The sequence below is a fragment of the Typopeltis vanoorti genome, chromosome 4 (genome assembly GCF_054136105.1).
Source record: "Typopeltis vanoorti isolate ZY-2024b chromosome 4, IOZ_Tvanoo_1.0, whole genome shotgun sequence".
Taxonomy (NCBI): domain Eukaryota; kingdom Metazoa; phylum Arthropoda; class Arachnida; order Uropygi; family Thelyphonidae; genus Typopeltis; species Typopeltis vanoorti.
The window spans coordinates 80,417,948-80,445,488 of NC_143552.1; the positions used below are offsets into that span (position 1 = coordinate 80,417,948).

Genomic DNA, 27,541 nt, shown 5'->3' on the forward strand with positions numbered 1-27,541 from the left:
TTTTAATAAAAATGACATCTTCATTTTCTTCATAATTGACTTTTGATTATAGCAAACGAATTGTGCAATGTTGCGTTTTTATTAGCAAAATATTTTTCCAGAAATGTTTTTGATAAATAAAAAAAAAAAAAAAAGGGAAGGAAGCGACACTGTAAACCAGTTTTATATTTGCATAAAAACTTTATTTGGCACCATTTACAGACAGCATTGGCTAGCTGAAGAGCATCTTCTTGGAAGACTAAATCAGCATATTTGGTAAAAGTTTTTTTTTTTAATTTTTTTCCCATTAGAGAATTAGACTCCTGGGAATATATTATACTTGGCCTCGTTCCACTTACAAGAAACCCCCTATTCCCATTTTATTTATTTTATCTTTATTTATTTATTGTACTTTATCTTTTTTTATTCTTTTTTTTTTACACTTTGCAATGCAGTATAAGTAAATATAAAAATACATTATCTTTATTTCTAAATCCGTTTACCAACTTTTATTATAAACCGGTATGAATACGACCTTTTTGTGATCAGTTGATTTGCCGTAACTGGACACTGGAGGAAACTTTGGTGAAGAGCCTGAAAAGGTTGAACTGGAAGAAGAAGAAGAATAAAGGCTAACATCAGCTGGATCGACAGATTTGGTACCAGGCTCATTTGTTTTTACTGATGCTCTAAATCCGCCTTCATCAGCAACGTAATCCACAGTCCTGGACAGACCATCTGAATTAACAGTATAACTTCCGGTCACTTTCCCAGTACTATCGCTAATTTCCTTTCTGGCGCTCTTTCCACCATCAGCATGTGCTTCGTAATTGAAAGAATAGGGAGCTGGTGGACCTCCTTGTGCGGAATGCAGACTAAATGGGATTTGCTAAAAAGTAAAAGAGAGTCGATATTAAGATTAGAAAATCAGATTCAGATATAATTTAATTTCTTTATAAATGATAATATATTTAATGCGTTTTCGATAATAATAACTTAAACCATAACTTTTGAAACAACTATCAATTTAAAGCAGTGGTTCTTAACCTGGGATGTGTGTACCCCTGGGGGTGCGAGAAAGCATTTCCAGGGATGCGAGAGAAGTTTCTAAATTTTGACCCAGATTCGATGGACGATAGCTATTTAATAAAAGACGATCTTATTGAAATACGAGCCAATGCACGTATTCAAATAGAATTTGAAAAACTGGACGTAGAACAATTCTGGTGTACATAGTTAGAACCTTATCCACAGCTGACAAAAGCAGAATTGCAGACACTTTTACCACTTGCCACCACCTACCTGTGTGAAATGGGATTTTCATCACTTTTGCACATAAAAAAAACAAAAGCCAGAAATCGCTTAAATGCAAGTGATGACTTACGCTCAAAAAAGGAGCCTCGTTTCAAAAGTATTATTATGAATAAACAACAACAACAACAACATAGCCATTAAAAATTGAGATATTGTTTTGTATGTATATGTGTTTATTTTTCAATAAATAAATTATCTTGCAATAGGTGTAATTTCCTAAATAAAGAAATAGAAACACATTTTTCAAGGGGGTGCGAGAACTTATTTTTAGATTAAAGGGGGTGCCGATCACTAAAAATGTTTTAAGATCTACTGATTTAAAGGAAAATATTGTTGAAATTTTCAATATCACATGAATATTATTTTATTTAAGATTTAGATCAGAACAATCACTGGATGTGTTCCTATGGTCGATCTTATTTACAGGAATGAAAAATATTTCCAAGGCAAAAACCTGCTACTTGCTACCAGGGTAACTCACCTTTTGCTGAAAAACCTTTATAAAGTTTTTTTTTTTTTTTTTACCTAGGCGGGATTATAATCACAAGCAAGAACACACTAGTAGCAGTTATGAAGGTAACTTATGTTCTTATATCCTTGTATGTTCTTTCCTGTGGTTATATCAGTTTGCTTTAATATCATTTTTGTTCTGGGTGTTTATCAGAACTTTCCATACCCCCACCCCGTAGCAGTCTTTTAAAAACACGTTGAAAATGTTATGTTATGTTAATACTAAAAGTATTCATTATTTCGTGAATTTGTAACCTTCAAGAAGTAATATTAATTACTAATTTACTTGATGAGTGTCATTGATTATGAAGATAAAAGAATTTTTTCTTCAAATTCAAGGAATGTCGTCTAATCTATTCTTAATTCGCTGCTATCCATTTTCACTTTAAACATTCCTTAGTTAAAATGATTTACTGAAAAAAAAAGTAATAAACGCAAAAGATGTTTTACTTAAAAATATAATGAAAAACAACACACACACTGAGAGAGAGAGAGAGAGAGAGAGGGAGAGAGAGAGAGAAAGAAAGAGAGAGAGGTCATTATATGAATATGGCTATCTTATTATGTTTTTAAAGCAACCCGAAATCTCAGCTGTAGAATATAAAGTGCTTTGACACTCTAAGCGCCACCTTTACATCTTCGTCCCCCCCCTCCTCTATCTACATGGTCATTATAGAATACGTATATTCCAATAAAAATGTCATTGCACTTATTCGGTTCGTTTATGGTTCCATATTTAAAATTTCGTTCATTTTATCCAAGACCAGCATGTCAACGAGCACGCAATTCATCTTTCCATTATCTATGAGCGGTATCTTACACGCACTAACTTCTGCGTACTGCGTAATGAGCAGTAGGAAAAACTGGAAATAAGGGAAATTAGAATTCTGTTAATATTTTTGTGGAATTAGGGGCCAATGTACGTTTTCTTTAGGAATTTCTGTGAGTGGCTCACTAAGTGAACGTCTGTTCTTTCCATATTGTAAATGTTTCTTTATCTTGCTGTAATATATATATATATATATATATTCTATAAAATGATATTCAGAGGTAATCATTAAAGTCAAAATATTTGCTTAGCTAACACCGATCCTTACTTAGCGCACTGAGCAGTGCAATACTTATTATATAAGCATTTATGTCGTTTTTCTTCAATTTTCCGTATTAATTGATATTTTGGGTTCTCCGATTATTACCTTGGCCTCCTCTTTAGGTCCGTGATTAATCGCGCATCCACTCACGGCGTTAACGCACACACACACACACACACTGAATGTTTTGCATAAATGGTACTGTATAATTAGCACACACAAAACCACGGAAACTCTGATGGAATTTAATTATTAATGCTGTATTTGCACTGACTTCCAAGAAACTGATATCAACGAAATTATATGGTGACAGTTTGGCACATACAACATACAGAAGTTTTATTTTATTTATGTTTGAGTTACATTTCATTTCAATATTAATGAAATCTGACCCAAATAGGGAATTTTTTATACGTTTTATAGGTCTGGCCAGCGAAAATAGTGCATAATTGCCACGAGCCTCTGACTAAACATATTGAATAGTTCACGGTAGTTACATTAATACATTTTTTCAATATTTCTCGCGTATGTTTCTCTTAAATAATAGGAATAAAAATATCGATGATTAGATGTTGGAAAATTGTTCCGAAACATTCACATGAAGACGGGTCTTTGAATTTATTAAACCACAAATTCAAACAAACTTGTAAATCTTCAAAGAATATAATAACAATAATCCTAGATATCTTACAATGTCATACCTGGTAATTTGATGGCTGAACAGATCCTTGCTGGAAGTAGTGTTGGCTTGCAGAAGCTGCTGCTGATGCTCCTGGCCAGGTTCCAGGAGGACTGGGCCAAGTCAAAGGAGCACTGGAATGAAAAAGAGCATCGGCCGGACTTTCACTTTTTGTTCCAGGTTCATTGGTGTCAACTTTAGCTTTGAAACCTTCTGCACCAGCTGTATAATCTACTATTCGTCTAAAACCTTCTTTTGTACTAAGTGAGTAACTTCCTGTTACTCGACCAGAAGCATCTCCCGATTCTTTTCTTGAGCTGCTGCCGCTTCCATCATCGGCATGTGCTTCATAACTGAAAGAATAAGGATGGGGAATTCCACTCTCTTCAGAAGCAAAGGACGATTCGGCAGTACTAGCCGCTCCTTGGTGAAAGTAATGTTGTGGTTGGCTGTGAACTCCTCCTGACCAGGTTCCTGGAGCAGTGGAATAGAAAAGAGCATGGGCAGGATTTTCACTCTTTGTTCCAGGCTCATTGGTGTCAACTTTAGCACTGAATCCACCATGACCAGCAGTATAATCTACAGTTCTTCTTAAACCTTCTTTAGTGCTAAGAGAATAGCTGCCGGTCACTTGGCCTGAAGCATCTCCGGACTCTCTTCTTGAACTGCTGCCACTACCGTCGTCAGCTGGTGCATGGTAGCTAAAAGAATAAGGGTGTGGAGCTGCATCTGCTCCTGATGAAATGGAAGATCCGGCTCCCTAGAGAGAGAGAGAGAGAGATCAATTAAACAGTTATAAATAATGTTACAAAAGATATAATTTAAAAGTAACCAAGCAAATGAAAAAGAAAAAATAATGAATAAATAAAATAAATCAGCTACGTTATCAGTTCGCCTGAATGATGAGATTCATTTTACACAACTAATATTCTGAAGTGAATCCATCAAAAGACAGGATATTTCCCATTATAAGAGGGGAAAATAATTCATGCGGAAAGAATACGATTTAAATATAAGGATTAATAATTTTTTGTAAACATATTAATACAGTATATTGGTGAGTAGCCGTAAGAGAAGTACATATTAAGAACCAAAAAATAAATAAATAAAAAATACAAGAACACCTGAGAACTCCATTCCTTCTGATAACATGAGTTTAACTTATTATTTTTTTAATGTGAATCTCACTCGCAAAAAGGTTGGTAAAGCCATCGTGTATTTCACTACTGTGGGTGAGCTAATGGTTGGATAATTCAGTTCCTCTGCTCTACAGACTAATCGCTATATATTTTTTTTTTAAAGTCTACTTCAGACCTCTGATGAGCAAGGGTCTTTCATCAGGAATGAAATTTATCTACAACCTACAGACATTCACAAGCATCCATCCACGCCTAAGATGGCATTCTAATTCACACCTTGCTGACTTGAGAACGAGGACGCTATCCGCTCTATCACCCAAGTTGGCTTATTGGTATTCTTATTTCATATCAACTTCTTATAGCCTGCAGAATTCAAACGTTAATAGCTAGAATTACTGCTACAAAATTTTAGATTAACCCGTTTTACACTTCGGTATCATAATGTTAGCATATCATTTCATAACATAGATAGTCTTTTTTTCCCGTTCTACTTCTATTATTTTGTACAACTACTGGTAAATACTCTGCTACTGTTCAACATCTGAACGTAGTTGCATATAACGAATACATTCTTGAGCTTTCATGCAAACCACCTAATAGTTCTGTATCTAATAAATATGCTTGGCCCTATCTTTCTTGAGTCCTTTATGCCAGGAGCATGGATACGGACATTTGAAAAATCTAATAGTGGTAGCTGTTCAGTTCTTAAATTTGGACTAAGCAAAACTACACTCGCATCACCCACAAACGGTTATGGTCAGCTTGTCAGTAGGAATAAATTCGGACTTATAACCAACAGGATCATCTTTTCCTAACGCATTAGTGCTGTAAAAATCAATGAATACGTAGATAAAATCAGTAGTAATTTATTTCTCGTTTCATGTTTTTGCTTGACAATGAGATAAGAATTATATTGATCAGATAATTTATGTCACATTCTTACTTCTTTTTTTTTTGTATGACAACAACGTATTCTATTTCGATTGTCATGTGGTATGCTTATGAGTACTGGTTATCCTTCAGCGATTCCCCTTCTTATGATTAAAGTTGCTGCCAACTTTCATAACAATACAAAAGATGAAATCACGAACCGCGTATTTGTGGCGTCATGCTGGCTGGATCTGTGACAAGAACAATCTACCTGCGACATTGGCACAGAACCAAATTGGCCTTTTCTCTACTTATTAGCGAACCGTTAGGTAAATATAATACTTATAAACATATACACAGACACGCCTAGAAACAGTTACCAGAAAAGGAAAGTTCTTGTATTTAAATATATATAATAATGGTAGGACTATACAGAATAAAGAAAGAGAAGCCAAGGAAGGAACTGTTAGGAGAAGGGGACAGACTATATAGTCTTCAATTAAACATCAACATTTCTTATTACATGCAAGCTACGATGAATATTTTAAAAGTTAGAAGGGATTATACTGATGCATCTTTCAAAGAAAAAGGTGTGTGTGTGGTGTGTGTGTGTGTGTGTGTGTTTAATGAATGTAGCCATAATTCTAGAATATTTTTCCATAAACTGGAAACGAAACAATGTTTTGATGTTTCCATTTCTCAGGGCAACGTTAAAATAATTTTAACGAATTAAAACTTACTCAACTAAGCTAATCGGATAAAATAATTGAAACAATCTATAATTATTTAAAAAAAAAAAAGAAGCAACGATTCAATTCTGAGTTTAGAAAAGTGCTCATATGTGTATATACACAAAACAGTTAGAATAAAATGATTTAGTTACCTCGTATTTTGCTAAAGAGATATGACCGGAACTGTAAGAAGGCAATGGTTGTCCAGCAGAAGCCAAAGGAAATTTTGGAGCAGAGGAGTGAATAGTAACATCAGCGGGGTTAGTACTTTTCGTTCCTGCTTCGTCAGTAACGACATTTGCCCGAAATCCGCCTTCATCAGCTACATAGTGCACGGTTCGTTTTCCTTCTGGACCAGCAACGGTGTAACTTCCTGTCACTTTTCCTGAGCTGTCACCTGATTCAGTTCGTGAACTGCTTCCTTCTTTGGCAGCGGCCTGGTAGCTAAATGCATAAGGAGAGGGAGGTGCGGCTCCAACAGGCGGGATGTATGAGGGAACCTAAAATATAAAAAAGGGTGAGAATAAAAAAGATAGACAGAGAGAGAGAGAGAGAGAGAGAGATCTAGTGAAGTAGAAAGTCATGCCAAAAATTTTAAAATAAATATAAGACAGAAAAATATGTTTCCTGTTCTCAAACTCGAATATTAATGATGCTGGGAAAAATAATAAAATGAAATAAATAATATCACGTGTCTGCGTAGCCTTATGGTAACTTCCATAATGCTACTTGAGCCTCTGAAGTTCAGCCGGTATAGCATGTCCATTAGATCTTTAAACTCGAAGAATCTTTAATATAGTAGGTTTTTCGTTTGAAAAAAGTTAGCCGATTTTATACGGCAATGATAGGGTTTTTTCCTCCCGGAAAATCGGATTTTTCATCCCTAAAAACAGAAAAACCGACTGAAAGAACACACTTAATTAACACGCATAATATACTTGGCTTACAGCCTTAGTTACTTCTCCCATAATTCAAAACAACCACAAAAGCGATCCATAACGCTGGATCAGTGGAAGTTTCGTTCTAGTTACTGAATAGCAGAATTTTTTTCGAAGTCTTTTCATCATTCCGGTATAGATCTTTGGAAGAGAAAAGTACGTTTTCCTCCAGAATTATGGGGGAAACGGAGAAAAAAACGACCTGAACACACACACACACACACCATATATCATACTAGTTAGGATTAGGAGCACGAGATGGCGGCGATTGCTTGCTATATTTTCATATTCTTTCACGTAGCACACCGGCAGATCATGTACTCAATTGCCGCGAATGGCGGAAAGGAGACTGCGTACCAATATCCGAAAGTTGGGTTAAAAGAGTGCTTTCATCCAAAGTATGGAAAAACGAGGGAAAAAAAAAAAAAAAAAGAGTCAGATTTATAAGTAAAAGATCCAATAGCTATTTCTAAAATACGTACACTTATAATCAACATTTAACGGGACAGTTAATGTCTAAATAGTTTGCTTTTATGTTGATTAATGGAATAAGAAATATTTTTAAAAATCTCGGAATATAGACACACACAACTGAACAGATATTTTACGAATCTTTATCATTTTTTCCCTACGTCGTTAGAAAAGCTTAAATTAATTTAAATCAATTGAAATAAGTTCAATAAGAAGCGTGAAAAAAATGAGTTTACTTACGGAACCTGTAGGTTGTCCTATAGTCGGGGGAAAATAGTATATTCCTTTGCTTGTGACGCTCCCCAAGAAAAAAACTAGTGCCCAAATCTATGGAGAAATATACAAATTTACTAAATATAACGTAAACTTTTAAGTACTCCTTATAAAGTAATACCCCCCCCCTAAAAAAAAAAAAAAGATGCAGACATTAAAAACTGAGCTGTTAATACTTTAAAGAGAGAGAGAGAGAGAGAGAGAGAGAGAGAGAGAGAGAGAAACAGTGTTTCTATAAATCAAGTGGCTCATAATTATTGTAATTTTAGGTTTCTTTGTTGAAATTAAACAGTTAAAATAGTTTTGAAATTAAACTATTATTTATTATTAACCGTTAAAACATTGAAATGCAATAGTTAAAGAAGCTGAATTTCTAATCCGGGTTTTTCTCCGAAGCGACAAACACTTAACCTTGTTCTTTGACTGTTTCAAGGTGATAATGGCAAAACACATTGTTCTGTTAATGATGTGTGACGGTCAAGTCTCCCCCCCCCCTTTTCTTTTATTTTCATTCTAAATGTTTATGGACGAATGGGATATGCTTCCTCGCCTTTTCTTTTCCACATACAAGTCTGCTGAAGAAAAAAAAAAAAAAAAACTCCGATCGTTTGAACAGTTGTCGTAAGTCTTAATTGTCTTCTTTCTTCTCATTTTCCTTGACACTTACATGATACACTCATCTGTTATAGCGTTTTGTGATCTCTCGAGTGTTTTTGGGGAAGGGAGGTGTTGATATATAAAGTATATCGCACCATCTTGACACTCAAATCTAAATAAAGCATCTTCTTTTATATATTGTAGCATGTAATGCATTTAAAGGTTTCATCTATCGTAATGTCTTCATTATGAGCTCATCTACAGTATAAACAATTCGATGAAAAAAGTAGGCTTTGTTCAATAATAATTTTCTTTTGTTTAAAAAAAAAAAAAAGGGTCCAATAATGTTTCTTTAAAGACTGTGTTGATTTTAGAAGTTGGTTCATACACTTTTTGTTATTCTCGCAACAAATGGCTACGCAAGGTTTTAAAATAATTGCTGCTAGCAAAGGTGTGCTGCCAATTAGTTATCATTCGAGTCACTACGTGACGCAGCAAGTCTATTGTTACAAAACCTGATAACACGTACTTGCGTTTCGCTAATAACAGGCGAGCCTAAGTGATCACACAGATAAAAGTTGTTAGTATCTTAATTTTTTTTTTTCTATGGCAATAAATTGTTAGATCAAGTATGTTCCAGTTAATAAATATATTTAATTTGTTAGGTCAATCAATATAAATAAAATATATTGTTGATAATAATAAGTGTTCAGAATTTTGAGAGGGGAAAAAAATATTGATTATTATGTGTTTTTTTATGCAAGTATCTGTTAGTGCTAATGATAAGTGTCTGGAATTTAAAAAAATAAAATGAAATATAAAATGAAAATTAAGTACTAAGTTTTGGCTGGACTTGTTTCGAAGCTCAAACTATAAATTTAATACTGTATATAGAAAATGATGAAAGAAAATTTGATTATTTAAAAACCATTTATAGAAGAAGTGAAATGATTTACATCATTTTCATATGGACGCTAAAAACATCACTGAATTGAAATACGCCTACATTCAGCAAAAATTGTCTTACGGTTGCAGCTTTACTTACTCAAGGATGTATTGCCAATTAATTAATATCAGAATCGCGATCAGATTTTTAAATCTTAAAACCCGGATATAGACTCCTGGGGAAAAAAGCCAATGCATAATCCTACGAAGTGTTGGAAAGCAAAACATAACATCGATAACTGAAGTTCAAGGCGAATCGAGGCATATTAATTGAATGTATTGCAACGTTTTAAGGAAATTCAGAACACCACCACTACATTTAAATGAAGGTAAAGGAGTAGGAACTGATGGATTCAATAAAGTTGATTAGTAATAAGTTATGGTATTCTTTATTTAATTAAATAATTATGAAAGAAATGCGAAAATCTTTTGAGGAAATGTTCAGAGAATGTATCGTCTGCTATGCTATATCAACAAATTAACTAAGAGGAACAGAATTTTTTTATTTGTCCGGTTTTGCCAGAAAAAAAAAAAAAAAAGTATATTATCTGCAATAGTTCATTTTTGATTGAGCCTATATCATCATATATTATTCACTTAGTATTATAATGAATAAACATCCACTCGATGAGGTAATAAGTGTGGCGATAAGTTTGGTATATGCATACAGAACAATGAGTCAAAAAAAAAAAAAAAAGCTGGAAATATGTTAACAGATATCTGCAATTTCATTTAACAATCTGTAATAATAAGGAATTTTTACGTAATTCTAGCAACTAAAATAAATGAAAAACTTAAATTCTAGTTGTGAAAATTTTAAGCATTAAATATAATCAAGACACTATTATACGCATGATATTTTTTTTACTTTAATATAGTAAAGTATAGTATTCAAATTTACTTTAATATTTCATTTTCTTGATAAACGTTCAATTATATTCTTCTTCTTCTTCTTCTGCAGCTTCTCCCACTTAAGTGGGGTCACTGTTGATAATGAGTCTCCTCCACACCTTCCTGTCTGGGGCTGTCACCACATCTAAGTTCTTCATCTTCAAGTCCTCTTCTATCAGCTCCCTCCGTCTCTTCTTTGGCCGCCCACGCTTCCGCCTTCCTTGCACATCCATTTACATGATCCTTCTTCCCACATATTCGTCCTCTCTCCTCATCACATGACCGAACCATCTCAACCTTGCCTACTGTATTTTCGCTCCTAAGTTCGTAACTTTCACTGTTCCCCTGACATAGTCATTTCTCAGACGATCCTTTCTGGTCACACCGCACATCCACCTAAGCATTCTCATCTCTGCCACTTCCATCCTGCTGATGTTATTTTTCCTCAGGGCCACAGTTTCTATAGCATATGTCATAGCTGGCCTCACTACTGTGAGGCCAGCTATGACATATGCTAAGAGCCATAATTCAAGAGCCTTTAAGATTGATCGGGGCACTCTTATCGCATAACACTCCAGCCATCTCCCTCCATCTCCTCCAACCCTCTTGTATCCTGCATCCCACTTCCTTCTCAGCTCCTCCATCTTCTTCCACTGTTGAACCTCAGTATCTAAAGTCTCTCACCTTCCTGATTACATTTCCTTCTTTCCAGTTTAGTTCCCGCTTCTTCTCTTGAATCTGCACATAGCAAGGTGTCATCTGCATGCAACATTGTCCAAGGCGCATCTTCTCTCACCTCCTCTGTTACCACCTCCATCACAATATTAAACAGAAACGGACTTAATACTGACCCTTGATGCAAGCCAACTGTTACTTGAAAACTTTCTGTCTGTCCCAGACAGGTTCGAACACTTGTCTTCACATTTCTGTACATTTCCCGCACCAACCTGACATATTTCTCCGGAACCTTCTTCTTCCTCAGACACCTCCAGCCTTCTTGCCTTGGCACTCTATCGTATGCTTTCTCCAGATCAATAAATGCCAGATGTGGCTCCCTTTGTTTCTCTCGATACTTTTCCATCATCTGCCGTAACTCAAAGATAGCATCTGTTGTTGATCTACCAGGCATGAAGCCAAATTGTTCCTTTGCAATCTCCACCTCCTTCCTCAATCTACCATCAAGAACCCTTTCTAAGATTTTCATTGTGTGGGACATCAACTTTATTCCTCTGTAATTTTTACAGTCTTGTGCATCCCTTTTACCCTTGTAGATGGGGACAAGAGTACTCTCCCTCCATTCCTCGGGTATATTTTCCTGTTGGCAAACTTTCATGAACAGGTCCCACAGCAGGTCAATTCCCTCAGTGCCTTCCATGCCTCCAAACGTGCAATTATATTACCTGAGTCTAATAAGTAGATCCTGCACTAAAAAGTACATACAAGTACAAAAAAAAAAAAAAAAACGTGTAAATGTACAAGCATCGTTTAAATGCTAACCAAACTATGTTTTGTAATACAATGAGACGAATAACTAACAGAAAGAAAAACCAAAAAGTGACAGCATGATAACTAGTAAGAGTTTGCCTTATCTTGCGGAGGTGATCGATTTTCCAAAATTAATCAACATAAGTTAATCGCTATAAAAGGATTTTTGTTTTGTTTGTCGTGAGCGTTTTCGGAACGGTGCCACTGTCCAAAACCATTAATTATTATCGTTCAAACCCACAGGTTTTAAAACTCTGAAAGCAGCAAGACCTAAATGAGAAGAATTTAACAGGGGCACTCAGGAAGATCCTGTTAACAATATGCACACGAAATACCGCTAAACCATTAATATTTTCAGCAGGTACGGCATTTGTCACGCGATGGTTATTTTTGTCTCGACATTAAACGAATTAGAGGGTTATGCTTCCCCTCCTCGTCTTCTGAACATTGCCCTTTATCATATAACAGTTAACGTCAGAAACAAGATGAAAGTACCTAGGAATATGCTTTGACAGATAGTCAGAAGTCATGAAATGTAAATAGAACATTTCTACCAATCAATATACTTAAATCAATTTTCCGTTTGTATCAAATAAAGTAAATAAAAAAACTAAGCATTCACTGCACACCGAGCTACATTAATTCATTTCGGATTTCAGATATTAATGGTAAGTTTGTTGGTGGCGTGATTTAATATTCTCATCTGTTTGACGCGTTCGTTTCTACCGAAAAGACTGTTATCAAAGAGAGAGAGGCATAGCGAGTCACTAAGTTGGGTTGATTTATATAAGACAATGCCAATCATTAATTCTCTTGTATATACAATTTAAATACGTTCACTTCAAGACATATTTATAGTAGATTATTAACTAAATTTCAGTTTAATTTGCTCGCTACGATACTGGAATTCGAATATGGACGTTCACATTTCCGTACATTTAATAAATTTTTATTTGATTTTTGCTAATATTGAGCAAGAAAGTTGCGACATAATTTCATTGTGCGTTGCTGAGTGTATTATGCAGGTAAAATGTCAACTGCATAATTTTTCCACTCTGAGGAAGTGCAGCGCTTTAGGATGGAAAGGAATCTTTATAAGAGCTTTTCAACTGAAGGTGAGTTTTCCGGTCGCATACGGAAGTGGAGGAATTTTTAACTGCAAAAGAGGCAAACTCGCCAAAAGAACACATGCGATTTACAGAAGAAATATATTTGACTTCTATATATATATTAGACTTATTCTGCAAAAAATCAAGGTTTCAGAATGGCTGGTCAAAATCTTTAAGAACCACTCATGATGTAGCAGGATATTCAAGTGAGTGATGTATTTATAATACATACTTTTAAGGATTTAATTTAACAAATTAACTCGGCAGTAAACGCCGTGTAGAACATTTATTTAAAAAGTTTTATGGTGGAATTAGATATGGGGTCATTTGAAATTATTATTGCCAGGCGAACAGGAAATATTACCATACGATCTTTTTAATGATTGTATATGGATTACATTTTCTTATACTTTTGATAGCAGAGTAATTATCAGACCCAAACCTGCTAAGCGGGAAAATCGAGAACTTCGACCAATGATGATTTTAAAGGGGAGTGGGGACTTAATGACGAGAGCACCGATATATATCTTTCATTAAGTAATTGAAGAAAATAATAATAATAACGAAATAAAGTAAATTCAATTTTACTTTATGGAAAATTGAATTTGAATGAAATTCAGTGAAATGAAACGACTATTGATAACAGTGTTGGATCTTAAACAAAAACTAATTTTCGATTGGCGTTGCTGACGATAGCTTGGGTCCAGTACATGATAGAAACAGTTGATTGTTTCGGTCAATAATTTTAATCCTTCTTGGTTTCCAGGAACATGAAAAGAGATAACAGAAATTGCTACTCAAGGAAATGTGTGAAAGCAGCAGAAAGGAAGGAAGAAGCAAACTCCCTCCGCTAGAACAGACGGTTTCATTTTGGCACGAATAAAAGCTGAGCTCCAGTATCACTTTAAAACATTGCCTTCGGATTAACTTTTTCGTAGGTTTACGCTAAGTTATCTATTTCTGATGATAACTAAAATCTTCACTACTTAGTACCAATTTTCCTATGTAATTTTTGAATGTTTCCATCCCCCAATCCTCATGCTACGCATTTTATAAATTGGTCTGTCGAATAAAGCGATACTCTTTAGCTAAAACGGCGGTTCGAATCCTCCTTTAGAATGAGAGAAAAAAAAGTTACGAGGATTTTCTAAACAAAAGGTGAATGAGCCAGTTTTATATGGAAGTACTAGGGTCCCCCCGCCCCCCAAAACCGAACCTTCCAGCCAAAACCGAACCGAACAAACGAGGCTGGAGAATACAAAGCAATTAACATTAGCCTTAATATTTAATAATGAAGAACTAACCCATTTCACATATGCAGATGTCAAACAATTATAAATATATGATATGTAAATATATATAATTCCTTCTCATATATATGAGACGGACGCAATTATTTCATCAGTAGTTGATATCAAGAGGAAAAAGACCCTGCCCCATAATTCTCATTTAACCATCTTCTATGAACCTAAACATACATCAAGCGCATGAAGAAGCTAAAAGTTAGATATCATTTTCATTGCATAGTACTTATAGATCATATCTTAGAGTACTAAATGTGTTATTTCAATTTCACCTCTATGATAAATAATTTCACCTAAATATTGTATATACAAACAAAACAAAATCATATGAGTACTAATTTTATAAACATTTCTAAAACTAAACATATCATATAGAAAAGTGCATCTCAAAATTGGAACTACAACTAAACCATAACTTCACTGAACACCTTACCTGCATCATCTTTTCTCTGTTTTCGTTTTCTGTCGAATAGCTTTCACTGTCCGTTTATATACCCTCGCCATCGCTTAACTGTCGATTCATTGATGCAATATGCTATCCGGCTGAGGACGGGGGAGATGGCATACTTTTGTTTCTGTGATCCCCCTGGGCAAGGCCACTCTCACTGTCTGTTGTATACTTCGATTTAAGATCACTGCAAGGCAGGGATGCGGAAGGGCGGATCACGTACACGTGTCATTTAGAGTAACCACCCAATCTACCATGCACAACATAAGGAAATCAAGGAGCATACCTGACTTATCAGCCTTGGGGATCACTCTGTGTGTCCTTGGGGGAACTTGAATTTTTGATATTCTTTGCGAGAGCCGAAATCAGAATAGAAAGATGAGTGATGAATATTTCTCCTCCTCCCTCTCTCAATTAATTGTTAGTTTTATCATGTGGTCATAATGATGGTGTGTTTTATTAGGATTTTAAGAAACCAGCTATAAAACTATCAACAAATAGTTTTATAAATTTAATATATTAAATTTGGGAAACGATTAGCTTTTTTTGTATAGTTATCTTCTTTTTTTCAGAATAAATATTAATTTATAAACGTTGAGAGAAGAATAGCGGTGCTGATTAAAAAGGTGGTATTGTTTTAATTTCTAGGTTTCCATCCGAAATTTCGTGTGCGTGAAGATAGAAAAGAAATAAGTAACGTTAAAACTTACAGTTGCATTCTGTGGTTTAACGATTATGGAAATTCTATGAAGTAAAATGATGGAAAAGGAAGAAAATTAATTAAGTGAATTTAAAATTGACTCATAAATAGTAGTGACTGGTTACTTAAATTTTTTTAATAACAGAACTTTTGGAGAGATTTGAATATCCGAAGAAGTTTTGACTCATTGATAGAAAGATACTAAGATATCCGCATTCAAAACCATTAGTGGTCACAGTACCAAACTGGTATTTACAATGCTTCTTGGTTTAACAACAATTAAGAAAATGTCTAGTTAATTGTACCAAAATTCAAACAGACAATGCTGCTTTTCCTGGATGAGTAAAATTTCCCAGAAATAACTCACCTTGTTTTATTTGTGTATCCACTTCGCATATTTCAGATCTTTTATAAATGAACATCTCATCTCATCTCATCTTCCTTTTACCCTCTTTTACCTTGCGGTGTAGAGGGTTTATTAATTAGACCTCAAACCGTTCACTGGATAAGGTGGTCAGCCCCCCCCCCCCGGTGTATCCTATGTCCGTAATGTTGAAAAAACCCTGCTGTCCACGCCCACGACCGGATAACTATGGCTAAGAAAGATCCTTCAGCTCCTCACGTCACCGACGGGAATCGAACCTAGGACACTCCTTCCCCAAGCATGGTTGCGAAGCGTGCGGACTATAAATCAACACTAATTTAAAAAAAAAAAAACTTCATTTGTCTCTATGATGGATAGAGAATAGCATGTATCAGTTATCACATAAAATATGCAGTAGGATTTATGAGTAGAAGTTATATTTTTTAATGAAATCCATCTTTTTTTTTTCGGTAAAAAGAGAGATTATTTATTAGCGGATTTGGAAGCTTCTGGAAAGTATGCATCGGACAAAAAGAATGAAATAGTTACACATTTTGAAAAACCTTCCTTTTTCTCTTCCATCTGTCCGTGTTATTTCTCAGTTCTGGTTCTGCTCTTCGGGTTTCTAGTAAAGATCCAAATTTGGTCTTTGTATGTGTATTGCAAGTTGTCAATCCATTTCCAATTTTATTTATATTAGAATATATTAAATGCACTCTATTTTTAAATGGTGCACAATTAAATGAAAAAAAAAAACTTCATTTGTCTCTGTGATGGATGTAGAATAGCATGTATTAGTTACCGCTTAAGATATGTAGTAGGATTTATGAGTAGAATGGAAATGAATGTAGTGGTCCTAATCAGTAGTGGTCCTAAATATCAAATGAATTTGATATTTTGGACCACTACTGATGCGTCTCCTCCTTTCATATGAAATTGTGATTAAAATGACAATAAATAAACTGCCTACAGTAAATAGGATGTTTATTCACCTACAGAGAGTATTTATTTGCCATCTGTGGAAGTGATATAATATATACAGTATAAGCCAAAAATGAGTTAATGTATTGTAGAATCTAAGGGCATTTGTTGTGATATGACATTATTATAAAAAGAATATGGAGAAGCGCACTATTTTCTAATGATTGTTTTGAATCATTCCATCCTTTTTTTGTTTGTTTGTTTATTTGCTGGAATTAAAATTAAATCGTCTGGGGATTCGTGAAAAAGGAAAGTTGAGTTTACTTCAGTTCAAGCTTGCTTGGTAGTATTAGAATATAAAAATCCGACAAATTATACAGAATTCGAAAGTGAAGGATCTGAGCTGATACCAAAATGCTGAATTCATGGAATTCATCAGGAATCCTGTTATCGGCTATGATAGCCGATAACAGGATTCCTGGTTAAGTCGTTATAATCTTACTCATTTGATTAGCCTAAAAGCCAGCTAGCCAGGTTGTTTTTAAACTACTAACGGGAAGAAAATAGAACTCAGCAGTGATACTACTCTGACTTTAAGAGATATTAAAAATTGAGAATAAATCACGTTTTTACCACATTCATAAATCATGCATTTATGAATGTGGTAAAAAATAGACGAAAGATTTAAACTATTAGATTAACGAGAGTTAATCTAGTAATTTAAATTTAAGTAACTTTTTATTCATGGGTGAGAAATGTTTACGCACCCATGAGTAATTAATAATATGCATATTTATGACTTTTTTCGCAGATTTCTGAAAAACGTTAATATATGAAACATAATAGTCGTTAGAAAAATTTAGGGTAGTTTGGGTGGATCGTGACATTAAAAATATTGAGAAATACCGAATAGCAAGGCTATGAATTCCAGTGGTGTAACCTAGAAAACAGATGCGCTCCCCTGGAATTTGCGAACTCTCCTTTCCCTAATCAAAGTGGGCCTCCTTCTGTTGCAAGGTCTTCCTCCTCCACCCCCCCAGTGGTTCTTACACAATGATGAAATCTTGACATTAAGTTATGCTTTTTCTTCTTTTTTCATATACGTGTATTTTACTCATTTTCAACTATTTAAATATTACTTTTAGTTATGAATACAAATAGTTTGTGCAATTAAAAGTTAGTCGTACAATGAACAGTTTTCACTGTCATATGTAAAGTTTGAATGTCTTAAAATTTACATCGCAAATAGTCGTCCAATATCTTCTACTTTTATGTAACCCCATTTTGAAAGTAATCCATCCTTAAGTGAAAGTCATTTTAGGTCATAGATAACTCACATGATGCAAGATATAACATGAGGCTATTTTTCTCTCACTATCGATGAACCGTTAACAGTAGTTAGCAATTCAACAAGCGTAATTCAAGGAACAGACTCTTGAGATAAGAAAACTATGAGGAAAGATGTCATATTCTTTTCTCCTCCCTAAATTCCGACTTCGAAATATACTTGTTGTACTTGTTGTAATGTGGTTTTTATCATGCTTTGACAAGTATGAAAACTCTACAAAACTGTTAAGGTAGCATTTTTTTGAGTCGTTAATAAAATATTAAATAGATTATTCTGGTATATAATAACGAACAGAGAATGAATAGGATTAGTCTCAGGAAGCCTTTGGGGGGGGGGGGAACATAAGTGATTATCAATGTTATATCGGATGTAATAATGAATATTAACAACTAATTTTAATAAAACATAAAAGTAAATGAAAAATATAAAATGGAGTTAACACAAAATAATGAGCATTTATATACAGGAAAACCTCGGTTAACGCGATCAATTAATCCATAATTAATTCGCGCTAAGCAAAATCGCGTTAAGCGAGTGCAATAAACAATAGGAATAATTATAATTCATCCATCAGTTAGCGTAAATTTGGAAAACAAATTACAGTAAAAGCTATATCAGAGGATAAAATCATCAAAGTTAATAAAAATCAATTGCTTAAATTTTTACTTAATGTCTTGCGGATACGCTAACCACTTGGCCAACCAGGCCGGCAAAGTTCTTTTCCAATTGTGCTGATGTCTTCATTAATGTTAGATCTTGGATTTTGCCCACGATAAACTAATATAGGATTGAGTTTAAAGTCGTCTTTTGCATTGCCTCCTAATAAAAGCGTAAGACGATGTTTAGATACTTTCTATCCTGATTAAGATGCTTCCGTTTTAGCTAGGAATGTTTTTGTTGGCATACGTTTCCAAAAGAGACTAATTTCGTCGACATTGAATATTTGCCGATCGTCATAATCACCCTCCTGAATTATGCTTTGCAATTCTTCAGGAAACTTGGCCCAGAATCTTTATCAGCACTAGCAGATTCCGCAGTTACTTTTATGTTATGCAGTCCAGTTCGATTTTTAAAGCGGTCAAACCATCCTAAACTCGCAGTAAAGTAGCTTACACATTCCTCTTGAAATTTAGTCTCTTTCAATGAGGTAAAAATATTGAGAGCTTTTGCCTGAATATTCCCTATATGGGAATATTCAGGCAAAATTTCTGTATTATTAGGTATTAATTTTCGGTTATAATCTTCAATCCAGAGTGATAGAAGACGCTCCATCTCGATCATTAAATGGCCTCTATTTCGGGTGATCTGCATGCTTAAAGAAGCAGTAGTAACTTTTTCTTGTTCTTTTGTATTCTTTGCTATATATAGCAAAGAATACAAAGCGTAAAAAAATTATATGGTCCAAACTGTAGACTCGCTGTATCCCAGGTCTCGCACAATCATTGTATTACTAGTGCTACTTTCATGTCTTTTGACTTCCAGCTTTTCCACTCGCTGCAGATTGGCGACAAAAAATTTAACGTTAAATTAAATTTCTCATAACGTAACGTTAAATTTCGCATAACGTAAAAAAATTGCGTTAGCTGATTAATCACTCTTAAAGCGGGAAATATTATCATTTCACTCAATCACGCTGATTATCAGGCTTATCGAATTCGAGTTAAGCGAGGCTTTCTTTTACTCATCATAAGTTAATTTTATAGAATTATGTATATATTATATATACATAATTAGAATTATATATATATTATATAAAATTATGTATATGTGTGTGGCGATTTGTCATGAATTCAATTTATAGACATGGTTTCGCAAACACTTTTCTTTAAAAGCTAACAAAATTCCCCGCACCTCTTGGAGAAATGCTTAACAAACTATACTTTCTGTATTATTATTATTATTATTATTATTATTATTATTATTATTATTATTATTATTATTATTATTATTATTATTATTATTATTATTATTTGGCATTTTAATGTTGTCCAGAACTCATTGAGGATACCACTCCACACCGTTTCATATTACTACATTAATCTACTTCATATGGCTATTCAGAACTGCGCTGATCTAACTGGCAAACATATTTTTATCTGTTACTTGTTAGATTTCTCTGGTTTGTTTGTTGGGAGAAGGAAAACCCAAGTTACTGTAAGCTTCACTCCGAGTGAGACCAGCCACCTCAACTTTAGATAAAAAGTCCATATAATGATTCTTCGCTTCCTTGTCAGGAGTGGACCTGGCTATTTCTAACCAAAAAGCATCACCGTTACTGACTGAGCTGCTGAAGCTCAAAAATATTCCCGTAGTCTCTCATGTCTCTTAGTTGCATGTACTTTTCTAGCTAATGTGCTTGTTTTGCAGGATGAAAACCGAGTTTCCTGGAGAAAAACCAACCACCTCCGGGATTCGAACCCAGTTCTTTCCCAGGTCTTATATATAAGTATACCCCCGGTCATGCAACACGTTAGGTTCCAGACCATAGTCGTTTTTTTTTTCACTTCTAGCTGCATGTAATAGTTTAATAACGTTTTAAGTAGATATTTATTATTATTATTATTTATATGGGAACTCCATGGCGTCAAAAGAATCATCGCAGGAGACCCACCCTGTTCATTTTAAACACAATATCTATCATACATCTCCTTAGACTTATTCACTGTTGGGACTCTCACAACCACCTCTGGCAATCCATTCCACTCTTTCACCGTTCTCCAAGTAGAGAACCTAGTCCACATAATCTTACTGACCACACTCTTAGACAGCTTCCAAGTGTGACCCCCCTTCTTCCCCCACCCACTCCCAATGTATTGAAAAATTTCTTCTCTGTCAGTCTTATAGTGTTCCTTTAGTAACTTATAAGTTTCCATCATATCCCCCCCTCTCCTCCGCCTGTCAGCTAAACTCTGCACCCCCCCCCCACACACACACCTTCAATCTATCCTCATAGGGAATATTCCACAGACCGGTCACCAGCTTGGTCACTCGTCTCTGAATCCTCTCCATAACCTCCCGATCCTCAAGAAATGCACAGTATCATCTGGCCGAATAAAGTGGAATAATAACTCCCTATCTTTATTTGTCAATGTGCTCTTCAGCATCCAAATAATCTTCTGAGCTATTTTGTCAACTCTTGCAATATGTCTTGTGAATTTCAAATCTCTGTCCACCATCATCCCCAGATCCCTAGCCTCATCAATTCTCTGTAAATTAGTAATACGAATATGATACGAAGTGTGTAATGTTTTCATTACACATTACCTTACATTTTACAACATTGAATTGATAACCATTGTCCTTTTCCCACACTGCCAATTTATTTAAATCACCTTTATCAACTATTGCCCTCCCTAGTTTTGCATCATCGGCAAACAACTGAATGTCTCCTCTTCAAATCTTCTGCTATATCATTAATATACAAATTAAAGAGTAGGGGTCCTAGTACAGAGCTCCGAGTCACTCCACTAGTCACCCTCATTCCCCTTGATTCCACTCTACCATAAACCTCCCTCTGATGTCTGTCAGTCAACCAGCTCGCTATAAATGCCACCAGCCTCATATCCATTCCCATTTGCTCCAACTTATGTAATAGTTTTCCATGCAGTATTTTGTCAAATGCCTTTGCAAAGTCCAGCGGTATCGTGGTGTAGCCATTTCTTTTATCCAATTCTGCTCTCACTTTATTATAAAATGTGAATAAATTACTCAGGCAGAACCTAACCTTTTACAAAGCCATGCTGCTCACTATAAAATATCTTATTCCTATCTATCTATTCCTTAATTTTAACCAACTTTTCCAATACTTTAACCACCACTTCAGAGATACTAATTGGTCTGTAATTTGCTACTTCTGTCTTGGAGCCACCTTTATGTAATGGGACTGTCTTGCCCTCTTTCCATTCCCTTGGAACCTTGGCCTTGTCAAGCTTAAACTTCCTATATTAATAACTTCGTCAGATACACTGCCAGTTCACTTACACATTCTCGTAGCGCACGAGCAGACATATCGTCCAGGCCCACTGCTGCATTCACGTTGATATTTTCCAATATACCGAGTACCACCTGTTCATCTATCTAAAGCTCACATCAGTCTCTGTCACCTGTAACTGCAAAAGTTAACATCAGGATGATATACCCTTACAAAGTGATCACTTAGTAACTGAATTATTTCTTCTGCTTCTGTAACTTTTCCTATCATCAGCACTGAGTAAAGGTATCTTTCCATAATCACTCTTTCTCTTATTTACTTTGGCCTACTTAGCTAATTTTCTCTCGAAATCTGATTTAGCCTTCCTTATCATACTAGTTACCCTTTTTGCTTGTGCTTTATACTGCTCATGGGCATACTGATCACCTTGTTTATATTCCTTCCACAATGATTTCTTTTTTTTCCATTTTATTACTAGTCATCCACTGAATCCCTACTCACTTTATCCTACTGACTGTGGATATGCACTCTGATACTGCCTCGTTCAAACAATCCTTGACTATTTCTCGTCCACTAATAACATTCATTCCATGTAGTTTCTTATGCCATGGCAATGCTCCAAGTTTCCTCCTAACTTTGTCATAATCGCTAGCTTTATAGTTCTGCATAAACCCTTTCTTGACTGAAATTTCCACATGCTGAGCAACTCCCAGGACAAGAGTGAATGGCCGCTTTCCCCAATCGGAGGTAGAGTTACTACTGCCGTTATAGATAGATCTGATGCAGTTACCAAATCCAAGGCTCTCAAACCCTTAGTCACGTCCATCACGTGTTGCTTCAGATAATTATTATTATTTATTTGTATTTTTATTTATTTATTATTAAGAGAGACTTTAATAGAGTCAGGGACTCATCGAGGGAGGCCATATTATTTGCACCAGCTGTCATACCCGTTCTTGAATTCCAATGACAATCCATTCTAATCACGCACTATTTTTATGAGAAAAAATCATCTAGCCCTAACCACCCTTCTTGACAGAATTCATTCCCAACTTCCAATGATGCCTTCGCGTCCTTTCCCCACCCTCCATAAAATAAAAAATTTCATCCCCTGAAACCCTGTATGAAACTTTCAGAAGTTTGTAATTCTCAATCATATCACCCCTCTTTCTCCTGTTTGCTAGTGTCTGTACCTACAAATTCTCGATATATCTTCTGTATTCCACAATCTTGATATCATTTTTGACACTCTCCTTTGCATTCTCTTCACTGTACCAGAATCACCACGGAAACCAGGAGAAGACCTGTGCGCAATAGTCCAAGTGTGGGCTTATCAAGACCTTGTAAAGAGGCAAAATGACTTCCTTATCTTTACATGGCGAGGTTCGTTTCAGCATTGCTATTATTCTCTGAGTTGTATTTACAATTTTTGCTCTATGACCCTTCAACTTCAACTTCCCATCTACTAAAACTCCAAGTTAATTATTTATTAATAATCGCTTCATCAGTTTTTCTTCTAGCCTCCGTAGCTTAGTCGGTATAGACGAAGCCCTTTGGTCGGAACAACCTGGGCTCCATTCCCGTCCATGACGTGAGGAACCTTTATCTGGTCTCTTTCGGGGAAAGGTAAGTTAACCGGTCCTCCTCATACGGAAGTAGGGGGGGTTCATCCGGAAACTCGGTTTTTCGTCCCTCAGAACATCAAAGCCCAATGAACACACACACAGCAATCTATAGTCAAAATACATACTTAAAAGTCCCTCATTGAAGGGACTTTTAAGGGACCTCATTGAAGGGACCTCAACTGGTTCTAAAGGGGGCTGGATGGGGAGATTGGGGGAACCCCACACGACAAACAAACAACAACAAACATCAGTTTCTTCAAGCATAATCCCACCAATAAAATGTGACATTGAATATATAATCACTCCAAAGTGCATGACTTTGTATTTAAAAATATCATTGAAATGGCAGCCATTTTCTCATGCCCACAATTTCAGGCCTATTCAAATCATTCTGCAATGAATGAAAATGCTACATGTCGGACTAAAACTGTTTGCAGAAAGTTGCCTGCCTTAGGTTTCTACGGCAGAGTTGCTCCGAACAAGCTAAACATCATTCCCTCTATCCTAAATGCCAAACGACGTTTAGTCTGGTGTCTTTCACACCGTTCTTGGACTGTAGATAATTGGAAAAAAAGTTCTGTGGAGCGACGAATCACGCTTCCAAATGTTACACTCTGATAGTCGTGTTTGGATCCGAAGATTACCCTGGGAACAGTTCCGGCAGGACTGCATCATTCCAACTGTGAAGTTTGTTGGACGCTCGATAATGGTATGAAGATGTTTCCGTTGGATGGGGCTTGGTCCATTGGTGAATGAGCCCAAAACCATGACATCTGATGGCTACCAGGACATCCTGGACAACTTAACATATCCGACGCTGTAAAAGTACTTCGTGTTTCAGTACTAATTTCATGTTTCAGTACTTATAGTATTCCATCTCATACTGCACTGCGGGTCCGATACTGGTTTCCACAAAACAACCTTACAAACCACTAGGGAAAATATAACAAGGACGTCCTCTTAAGAGATTCAACGATGACTTTTAAGGCTGTAACAGGCCACTCTAGGCCTAAATGCTTGACAAGCATGATGATGATGAGGAGGAGGAGGAGAATGATATTTATATAAGAAGTCTGTAGTAGAAAGAGTTCACAAAGTCTGGAGAAAGTGTCATTGTAATGAGTATTCTCATCTAAACATATAAACAATAAAAATTAACACCGGAATAAAAAAAAATAAATAATACATAAGATCATAAGAAATGGCCTCTAGCGATGATTTAAATAATATATCATATAATAATAATAATTTTTGTATTCTGTATTCTACAATACCGAAACATTATATACCTTATTTATCTTACTGATGCATTACAGTTTATTCGATTTACAAAAGAATGAGATGGACGAGAGTTTAATAACTGAGAGAATTCGTCTTCCGGAAGTGTATTTTTACTCGTTAGGGTAAGGTAGAATGAACAATTACATCTAATAAAACTGAGTAAACAGTCGGAAATAACTTGGTTTGGAGTACGTTTAAGTGATGGTTCCAGAGCGAGGGAAGATTGAATTTCATGAGAACTTTATTTGCTAATCACTAGTTCGCAGTGCAATTCACGAAAATGTCAACATACTGACACTTCCAATGATGAAAAGAAAGAAAGAAAAGATGTGTGTGAGAACAAGTGGAAACAGAAAAGAAAAGAAACAAGCTGGAATGAGAGAATTAAAGAAGCAATTTAGTCAGAAAATAAAACTTTTCGAAAGTTCATGATGATAGAATTGTTTGTAACCAGAAAAGGAGCTAAGCAAATATAAAATAATAATTCAAGAGGAAAAGATAAAAAGCTGAGTTGAATTTACACATTCGTTCGAAGAAGATATCAATGGGAACAAGAAAGTGTTATGTGGATTAATGATGTTAATGATGATTGATGAATAATAAAATAAGAAGCAATAAGAAGCCAGATTCTTAATAAATGGATATTAAAAGAAGAAGAATGGAAAATTCCCTGGGATAGATGATTTGCCTATTAAATTTATCAGAGCCTTTGGTAGTTCAAAATTGAAATAGTGTGACATCTTTAGATTGATCTGTAGAAAGAAATTGATATCTGATGATTGGACCAAGGAATTTATTGTTCCAATGTATAAAGGAGGCTCATGAAGGGAGTTTAGTAAATATAGAAGAATAAAATTATTCTGTCACTATACAAAGATTTATGCAAGGATAATGACAACAAGAATAAAACACCAAATAGAAGAAGATCCAAGAGAAGGCGTTTGATTTTAGAAAAGAGAGATTAACTGTTGATTTAATTTTTGCTATAATGGAAATGATAACGGGACTCAGATAATTTGGGAAAAGCCTATTCATTGCATTTCATGATTTGGAAAACGCTCTTGACTGGGTCCAATGGGAATGGTGTGGGAAAAGATGAACATAGGAAAAAAATAAATCGTTATGATTAAAAACATGTGTTCCAAATGCAAAATCTGTGCGAGAACTAAATTTGATAATTCTGGGTACCTTACATTTAAAATGGATTGCTACAAGGAAGTGTCTTATCTCCATTTACTGTTCACTTTGGTGATGAATCCTATATATAGTTACCGATCAGAAAGGAAAAAACAACTGTGTTTGCAGATGCGAGATTTGGGCACATGCAAAGCTGCAAAAGAAACTGGGAAAATCGAAGAGACTGTGATACAGAAGTATGGGTTAATAGCAAGAAGTGTGTGAGCATGGTTTTAAATCTTAGAGAGAAAATTATATGTTAATGATGTTAGACTTAATGGGAAAGTCTTGAAAAGTAGCGAAAACAAATCTTTGTAAAGTGTACTTTCTAGTGGTGGAAGTTTCGATCAGGAGAATTTCACAGTGGAAGTAGTTTACTTTGAGACAGTGAGGTCCGATTGAAGTGTAAGCTTTTGATTAATAGAAGTCTTGCCTATTTTGTCTTATGCAGTAGAAACACACAATAACAAGTAATAGAAATGAAAATATTGACAGTGTTGGCAAAAATAAGAAAAAAATAGAAATAGAAACGTGGACATTAGTAATGTGCTGAGGGACTAGAATATGTGGAAGAAATTATTGTGTGCTCTCACACTCAGAGTGCTTTGGACATATAATGAGAATGAATTTAGAAAGAATATCAAGAAGAATTGGGGGGACGGGTATGTGTGTTAAGGCTTCAGATGAAAAACCATGATTTGGCTGTGGTGCAAGCCTATGCACCTAATCTGGAGTCAGAATACTCTGCCTTCCTAGAGGAAGTGGACGCTGCTTTTGACAGGGTGGCAGACATGGAATCAGTCCTGCTAATGGGTCACTTCAATGCACATGTTGGAACAGATGACCAGACATGGAGGGGTGTGGTTGGGAGGAACGGTGCCCCTGACCTTAACGCGAATGGGTTGAAATTATTGGACTTCTGCTGTACTAACAGCTTGTCCATAATGAATACCTTCTTCCAGCACCGAGAAGTCCATAAGTATACCTGGTACAGGGATACACTAGAACAAAGGTCTCTGATTGACTTCTTTATAGTCTCAGCAGACCTATTTTCCTTAGTGTTGGACGTTCGTGTGAGAAGAGGGGGCAGAACTGTCAACTGACCACCACCTTGTTGTGTGCACTCTACGGCTTCAGAAACCAGATGCTACCATCAACGCTGGTAGGCCTAAGCAGCTATACCGCGTGAAATGGGAGACATTAGAAAATGAGGCTGTGAGGAAGAATTTTGCAGATGACATTTCCTCCAGGTTCAAAGAGATTCCCAAGCATACTGCAGATGTTGAGGAGGAATGGAAGCTGTTCAGAACAGCTGTCACTGCCTCTGCACTCTCATGGTGTGGCAGAAAGCGGGCGTGGCAACGGGCAGTGAGAAAAGGACACCTTGGTGGAACCAAGGTGTCCTTTTCAATGCAAACTAT

The 27,541-nt window shown here is 35.5% G+C and overlaps 1 protein-coding gene across 1 annotated transcript in view; it reads right to left on the reverse strand.

Annotated features, from left to right (window-relative positions):
• Positions 1-305: 305 nt before the first annotated feature.
• The window catches only part of LOC150107443 (uncharacterized), an 81,104-nt gene continuing 53,868 nt past the window's right edge, over positions 306-27,541 (reverse strand). Inside the window, exons 2-4 of the mRNA XM_090392099.1 lie at positions 6,466-6,813; positions 3,596-4,333; positions 306-868 (exon numbers count right to left, since the gene is read on the reverse strand). Coding sequence (XP_090248225.1) covers positions 479-868; positions 3,596-4,333; positions 6,466-6,813 — 1,476 coding nt within the window. The 3' untranslated portion in view covers positions 306-478. The remainder of the gene's footprint in view (positions 869-3,595; positions 4,334-6,465; positions 6,814-27,541) is intronic.